An 8663-nucleotide genomic window follows, 5' to 3' on the forward strand; every position below is an offset into this window, starting at 1 on the left:
TGGCCAGTGATTAAATTAAATAATTTAATGAATAATCGTAATCCTAATGGACAGGTGCAGAGTCCATAGGGAGGCTGTTTTGGCTTCTCATTAGGAGGTGGTCAGGCATAAGTTATACCTGTACCACCCCCACATCTACCTCATAATATGGGGAGACACATACCAAATGGAGTGGCGCCCTCTGCTGCCGTCCTTCGCCGGTGGAGTTCAGAAGTATGGGGCACAACAAATGTAAACTGTTCCTGCCCTGGATCAGCTGTGGTAGCTCTGTCATTTTTATTTAGAAATGCTAACAGGAGGATGAGGGTGAGTGGTTTTCTTATAGCTAGCTTATAGCTAGCCTTGCACTTGAGCACCAGCATTGCACAGATACAAAAAATATCATTTTACCGAGCAGACAAAAATATACCCTACACCTTATTCACATAGACACATAGGGGGTTATTTACGAAAGTCAAATCCACTTTGCACTGAAAGTGCACTTGGAAGTGCAGTCGCTCTAAATCTAAGGGGTAGATCTGAAATGAGGGGAAGCACTGCTGATTTTATCATCCAATCATGTGCAAGCTAAAATGCTGTTTTTTATTTTTCTTGCATGTCCCCCTCGGATCTACAGCAACTTTACTTCCAAGTGCACTTTAAGTGCAAAGTGGATTTTCCATTAGTAAATAACCCCCATAGACATTTAGGTGTTTTCCACCCACGCACTTCTGAGCCATTTGAGAGAGGGATCTGGTGTTCTCGTTATTAAACTGATGAGTCCGATGTGCTCGGTGTATGACTAATATTGTGTTCCAGAACCACCAGGGACAGCAAACCCTGTACATAAACAATGCGCCAGATTCACAAAGCACCTGTCACAGTACATGATAACAAATAACGGAACTTGTGTTACTAGGAGGCAGAATCTATTCAAAAAATTATTATTTATGTTTGGCAAAGAAATGCTGTGAATAAATGATTTGCAAAATATTCAGCAGCTGTTGTTAAAGCTGAACTCTGGGCACATAAAAAAAGACAACAATGAATTAAAATCTGTGTTCATTAATACATCATTAAATGCATTTTTTTAAATTCAAGTGATTTATATACCTAAATTGGACTTGGTATTATCCTCTTGTAGTTCCTGTGCTGCTTCCCGAATCCCCCAGCCTGGAGGGCGGAGGAAGCAGCACAAGAAACCAACCCGTTGTGGTTAAACGAGGCTGGGGGAGGTTCAAGAGCTGTAAAGTTATGTAAACATGTAGCGAAAATCATCCGGTTCCTGCTGAATTTCATTCTCTGTCTAAAGACCAACTTATGTCAAACAGTCATGCTGCAAAACATGCATTTTAACAGCGCTTGCAGCGCCAGTGGATGCCAGGGGAGTTCTCAGAATCCCCACTGTCAGAATACAATAGTGCAACGGGGGAAATCTCAGGACTGAAAAGACAGAAATGCAAATCCTAAGGAGGGTACAACAGCTCTAGTATACAGTATGTATGTTTCTGGGTATTTAGCTTTAATTCAGATGATCCCCACCGTTAAAGTAAACAAAGGACGGGTATCATCTGACTGACATCTCCATGTCCCCACTACTAAGGTTAACAAAGGGGCGGGGTCACCTACTGATGTCATTGATGAATTATGGACATATGAGGTCATATTTCGTCAGTGATGTCACTCGGATGTCCCTGCCCCTTTGTTTATTTTAGAGGTGGGGACCCAGAGATATCATTCAATGCAAAGGAAGCAACGGGATCAGGCATATCTTGGCAGTGTTAGGTTTTCTCTTTTGACAGGTCAGCGAGTATTGTTTTTTGGGTGACCTGGGCCTGCATCACTGAATGACGGGAATGATGATGCATGTACATTGCAGGAATTTTTCTTTTTTTATTCAAGGACCTGCTAAATGTTTGGGTGTGTTTATTTCTAGAGTGATTTTTTTTCTTTTTTTGTGAATGAGTAGGGATGCTCATCCAAATGGGGGCAGTATCTGGGGGACCTTTCTTTTTATAGGGAACTTTCAGATTTTGATAACCCCCCCCGCAGACCCCCACAACCACTGGGCCAGGATTAGGGTGAAGAGGCCCTTGTCTTTATCAACATGAGGCAAGGTGCTTTGCCATGGGGTCCCCCCTGATAAGGTACCCTCTCCATGATAAGGGCACGTGACCTGGTATGGTTCAGGGAAGGGGAGCAGCATGTGCGTGTCCTCCATTTCCTGGACACTCAGGCAGGAATTTGGGGTAACCCCATGTGTTTTTTTATAGTGTGCCCCTTAAAATCCATACCAGACCCAGAGTGCCTGGTATGAATTTGGGGGGAAACTTACGCTGTTTTTTCTCTTTATTTCATACTATCCCTGCTGTTTTTTACTTTCATTAGGAATTCCAGGCTGGCAGCTGAAAGTACCACTGGTTGCCACTGGTTGTTAGGACACCGGCAGGTGCAGCTCCATAATAACTATTAGGAAGCTGTCACTAAGTAACATTAAACAATAATCTTATTATCCACAAATAATTCATAAATATCCACTACTTAATGGCCTTGTAATCTCTTTATCATTAAATTGTTTCTTGCAGTGTTTTTGTCTCCTTGTAACTTCCTCTGTGAGCTCACATACTTCTCCTTTTCACTTCAATCTGGAATAAGCAGTGCACGTTTGTTGTGGTCATGTGTACTTCTCTATGCATACTGCAAATCTAATAGTCCACAGTGCCTAGTCCATTTCAGGAGCAAATGCTGTTCCTACGTACAGTGGGACCATAACGAACTAACCTAGTCACCCTCTAACAGGAAGTTAAATCACAGCAACAAAAAAAAAAAAGACAAAAATATGGATACTTGGAGGAAGCTGAGAGTATTAGAAGGTATATTTTGAAGTTAAAAATACATATTTGAATAGAATTTTATTTTTTTAACAACTTCAGCCCGGAAGAATTTACCCCCTTAATGACCAGGTCATTTTTTTGCGATACAGCACTGTGTCGTTTTAACTGACAATTTTGCGACACTGTACCCAAACAAAATTGATGTCCTTTTTTTCCCCACAAATAGAGCTTTCTTTTGGTGGTGTTCGATCACCTTTGTGGTTTTTATTTTTTGCCCTATAAACAAAAAAAAGACAGACAATTTTGGAAAAAAAACAATATTTTGTACTTTTTATTATATTAAATATCCTCAAAAAAATTAAAAATTTCTTCCTCAGTTTAGGTTGCTATGTATTCTTCTACATATTTTTGGTAAAAAAAAATTGCAATAAACGTATATTGATTGGTGTGAGTAAAAGTTATAGCGTCTACAAAAAAGGGAATGTATTTATGGTATTTTATTATTAATTGTTTTTTTTATTAGTAATGGCGGTGTTCAGCAATTTTCAGTGGGACTGCGACATTGCGGCAGACAGATTGGACACTTTTTTGGGACCATTGACATTATTACAGTGATCAGAGCTAAAAATAGCCACTGATCACTGTATAAATGACATTGGCAGGGACGGGGTTAACACTAGGGGGCGATCAAGGGGTTAAGTGTTCCCTAGGGAGGTGTTTCTAACTGTGGGGGGACTGACTGGGAGTAGGGAGAGATCACTGTTCCTGATCACTAGGAACAGAGATCTCTCTCTACTCCCATGTCAGAACGGGGATTTGTTTGTTTACATTGACAGATTCCCGTTCTGGCTCTCTGTGGAGTGATCGCAGGTGGCCAGCGGACATCACAGCTGCCGGCCACGTGCATCAGCTCCAGCGATGTGCCTGTTATAGCCTTTAAAGGGATCGATGTACACCTATACATACACCTATACTGCAGCGGGTAGTCGGCAATCGGTTAAACCAGATTTTTAGTGTGAATTTAGAGTTGATTTACTATCGGCAAATAGACTGTTGCAGTTGCACTCTGCAAGAACAGTTGCTCCAGAGCTTAGTAAATAAGCAGAAGCTCTGCTGACTTCCATCATCCAATCATCAAGCAAAAATGCATTTTTTTTTTATTTTTCTTGCACATGATTGGGTATTCTTTGCAAAGTGAAGCTTTACCTCATGTACTAAGCTCTGGAGCAACTGCACTTCAGTCTATTTGCCTTTAGTACCTCAACCCCTTTAAGTCTGATGTGTGGGCAAAGCACTGGTTTGGTTTAAAGAGAGCTTTTGACTCATATTTTGCATAATCACTATTCATTTATCTCAAAATTCTACACCTGTTCATAAATATTAATGCCATATAAAATATTTTTTTTCCCCTCTCTATATTCTGAGAACAATCTTTAATGTATGACCACAGGTCATACATAAGGTATTGGCGCATTATAGAATAAGCTAATCTCTTCAATTCAGATCTCAACAGGTGTATTACACCAGACTTACAATATACAAGGAACAGATACAACACGCGACCCTTAAGGTTACATAATCATTTTATTTGCATGACTAATATAATAATAATCCCTTCCTGGCCTGGTACAGCCTATAATCAAATACAAGTTCAAGTAGCATGGCTTCAGCTACTTACCCTGAGAGCCACTTAAGGATTAGGAAATAAACGGCTGACTCTTTTGTTCCTCTGTCAGAAAATGACAGCAGTCTGGAATTACATGAGTAAACCTTTTCCTTCGAATTTTGTTGCTGTGTGTACAATTATAATAAAGGAAGAGTCTGTGTGAATCTGCAGAGTAAGATTTCATCAGATGTGAATTTCTGAACACAAAATTTCCTTATAAGATTCTGATTTTGTAGATGTTTCCTTTATTAGAAAGCTGCATTTGTAATTCAGACCAGACCTTACTTTGGCAGATCCACTAAAGCAGAAAAACGACCAAAACAAACAGAGAGGCCTAAAGTATATTTATACCTTACTCAAATGAAATTGTCCAATTTGGAGTTTAATTTGCTTTTCAAGCATATAACTTGCTAACAATCTGGCTAAGATATATGGAAAGAAAAAATATAGAGATATTTGCTAAGACAAGCAAATGTAGTAAAATGCATAAACCAATCACTCATTATATATGAAATATAAAACACATTATCCTGCTCCTGTGTAAAATTGTTTTGTCCTCATCAGTCTAAGACCAAAAGGGCAGTATGTGATTGGCAGTACTTCAATGTGCAGTCTATGAGCAACATTTATTTTCTTTTTCTTTTTTGTCTACCCAGTGCAGGGCTGTGATAAAATGTTGGAAAGCAATATTGTAACTCAAAGGGTCAAACAGGTCAAAACTGTTATTTGAGTTATGGGCAGAAACTGTGCTAAATCGATTGCTGGCTTTTTGTTTGTGCAAATATCAACATAAAGATCTGTCCCTGGCTCTGACCCTCTTTGCAGAAAGAGGGCTGCATGCAGAGATTTAGCAGCCAGAGAAACTAAAATACATAAAATGCTAACTGGTTACATTTAAACCCTAACCATGAACTTCTCTTTCTTTTGCTCCCTTATGGTCTGTTAAATATACCAAGTGTATATATCTGTTCGATAAGTGCAAAAACATACAGTACCCGTTGATTATGACAAAAATCCAGTGATGTCTTGTGTCTTGTGATCTCTGCAATGTCATCCAAGAATGTTATCAGAAAGTGTATAACAAAACACCTCCATCTGTTATGGAGATGAGGTGGTGGAGTAGTTCTGTAGACGGACACACTTTCGATACTAAAGGGAAAATTCTGCCTCATGCCACGTACACGCGATCGGACTTTCCGACAACAAATGTTGGATATGAGCTTGTTGGCGGAAAGTCCGACTGTGAGTATGCTCCATCGAACATTTGTTGTCGGACTTTCTGCCAACAAATGTTGGCTAGTAGGTTCTCAAATTTTCTGCCAACAAATTTTTGTTGTCGGACTTTCCGATCGTGTGTACACAAGTCTGTCGCACAAAAGTCCACGCATGCTCGAAATCAAGTACGAGCCGGAAGCGCTCGGACTTGTAAAACTAGCATTCGAGATATTACATGACTATTGAACTTCCTTTTTATCGGCTCTCCGTACGTCTTGTACGTCACTACGTTCGTAATTGTTGGCCAACATTTGTGTGACTGCGTGTATGCAAGACAAGTTGGTGCCAACAACCTTCGAACAAAATTCCACGGTTTTGTTGTCAGAAAGTCCAATCGTGTGTACGGGGCATTAGAGTAGATACAGTACAGTGAGTGGGTGGTGAAAATACAGAAAGGAAGTCTGAAAAAGGCAAAGTAATAGCGTTAAATTCAGCTTCTGCCTTATCCACTATCAAAGTCTCTCTTCCAAAGGTATGAATATTAGATGTTATATTTAAAGTGAACCTGTGCCCAAACTATAAACACAAAGTATTTTCATATTTTGAACAAGCGGTATAAGCACTTCAAAGCAAACCCACATTCACCTCTGTAGCTCTAGGCATTGTGGAGAAATTTGTCTTCAAATTTCATAACAGAGGCACTGAAATTGTAGCTCTTTACCTATACTTTCCATCAAAGCAGAATCTTAGCAGCCCATCAGCTCTCAACTGTAAAGCCACAGCAGGTGTTTTTAAGCTATTAAAAACGAACTGAATCCAGACTGTATGGGGAAGATCATACTGTTTGGGCTACTAGATGTTATTGGTAAAGCTTCATTGAACTAGCTGAATTTAGAAGCTGATTGGTGACTTTGAACAGTTGCACTAATTTCTCTGGTCTTCAGTTTTAGTAACTCTCCCCCTCAGGCTGGGTTTAGACTGCCATGCTGAGCACCTCACAGCAGGGGTCTGGTGCATCCCTGTTCACTGTTTCAGGTCCAATATCGGTCTGAATTTTTGGCTGAATTCAGACCTGAAACGAACCAAAAGATGCACAGGACTCCTGTACAATTCGCTCCGCAGCCGTCCCAGAGCTGTGTGAACCGACTTGAGAGCCGGTCACAGTCTCCTGACATGTGAATTGGATGCGGGGAGACCCGCATCCAATTTGCAATACTGTGCACGCAGCCTTAGGGTCTTTGTTGTGATCTTTGAGATTTAATTACTTCATAGTACAAGCAGCTAGAGAGATCCATAATTGTTTGTTAAAAGCCCCTTTACTGCTTGTTGACACTATATTACACATAAACTTTAATGGCATCCCAGTCTTAGTCTGTAGGATTCCATATTGATTTGGCCCACCCTTTGCAGGTATAACAACTTCAGCTCTACTGGGAAAGCTGTCCACAAGGTTTAGAAGTGTGTCTATGGGAATGTTTGACCATTGTTCCAAAAGCGCATTTGTGAGGTCGGACACTGATGTTGGATAGAAGGCCTGGCTCACAGTCTCCGCTCTAATTCATCCCAAAGGTGTTCTATCGGGTTGAGGTCAGGACCCTGTGCAGGCCAGTCAAGTTCCTCCACCCCAAACTCACTCATTCATGTTTTTATGGACCTTGCTTTGTGCACTGGTCCAAATTATTTGGTGGAGGGGCGATTATGGTATGGGGTTGTTTTTCAGGGGTTGGGCTTTGCCCCTTAGTTCTAGTGAAGGGAACTCTTAAGGCATCAGCATACCAAGACATTTTGGATCATTTCATGCTCTTAACTTTGTGGGAACAGTTTGCGGTTGGCCCCTTCCTGTTCCAACATGACTTCGCACCAGTGCACAAAGCAAGGTCCATAAAGACATGGATGAGGGAGTTTGAGGTAGAGGGACTTGACTGGCCTGCACCTGACCTCAACCTAATAGAACAGCTTTGGGATTATTTAAAGTAGAGACTGCGAGCCAGGCCTTCTCGTCTACATCAGTGCCTAACTTCACAAATGCGCTTCTAGAAAAATGATCAAACATCCCCATAGACACACTCCTAAACCTTGTGGACAGCCTTCCCAGAAGAGTTGAAGATGTTATAGCTGCAAAGGGTGGGCCAGCTCAATATTTAACCATATGGACTAAGACTGGGATGCCATTAAAATTCATGTGTGTGTAAAGGCAGGCGTTCCAATACTTATGGTAATGTAGTGTATTTTAATGCCCATAGCCTAGAAACATTTAACTGTATGTTTTTAATAGTGAAAATATTTGTGTAGAATTTTTATGTAATAATATATGCTTTTTAGAATAACTCAAGCACTAATGTTTGATATATTGTTCTCAGGGTCAGGTATGAACATCAGCGACACTGAGTCCTGCCATGGGAGTCAAGATGGAAGTGGTATGGCTAATTCACAGATTGTGGAACTCCGGAGAATTCCCATAGCTGACACTCATCTATAGTTCCTTTTTAATACGCATTTTTTATATTTGTTATTTGTATTGCACTAGACTGTTCCATCATGTAAACTAGCAGCCAGATAACAGCTGTAGTTATTATAAGTTATGTCCTAAAGGGAAACCTTTTGTAATTGAATAAAGTATTGTAATGTCTTTTTAAGTAAAGAAGCTGGTCTTGAAAATAAGCTCAACAGGCAAAATAATAAGAAATGTAGACAATTAACATTTTATTAACCAATTTATTGTAGCAACATAATAAAATAATTTTGTTTATTTATCATATGACTGATTGTATTTATTTGAGGTAAATGTATAACGCTAAAATAGATTAACTTTTTTGATACATTTGGCAGTGTAAGGCGCATCAAACGATTTATTAGTTTTGCGTAATAATTTGTCAACATGTGGTATATGGTCAGAGTGGGCATCCCACTTCTTATATAGGCTGTTGCCACAGTTTAGGAATTTGTGGCTGTGTGTTCACCAGACATAT

The 8663-nt window shown here is 40.0% G+C and overlaps 1 protein-coding gene across 3 annotated transcripts in view; it reads left to right on the top strand.

Moving 5' to 3' along the window:
- Window positions 1–8447, top strand: part of ADGRV1 (adhesion G protein-coupled receptor V1) — a 774317-nt gene extending 765870 nt beyond the window's left edge. For all 3 annotated transcript variants that reach the window (XM_073624499.1, XM_073624500.1, XM_073624501.1), the window contains one exon: window positions 8055–8447. In XM_073624499.1, the coding sequence (XP_073480600.1) occupies window positions 8055–8173 (119 nt within the window). In that variant the 3' untranslated portion in view covers window positions 8174–8447. The remainder of the gene's footprint in view (window positions 1–8054) is intronic.
- The last annotated feature ends 216 nt before the right edge of the window (window positions 8448–8663 follow it).

This window comes from Aquarana catesbeiana, linkage group LG01 (assembly GCF_042186555.1).
Source record: "Aquarana catesbeiana isolate 2022-GZ linkage group LG01, ASM4218655v1, whole genome shotgun sequence".
Lineage (NCBI taxonomy): Eukaryota > Metazoa > Chordata > Amphibia > Anura > Ranidae > Aquarana > Aquarana catesbeiana.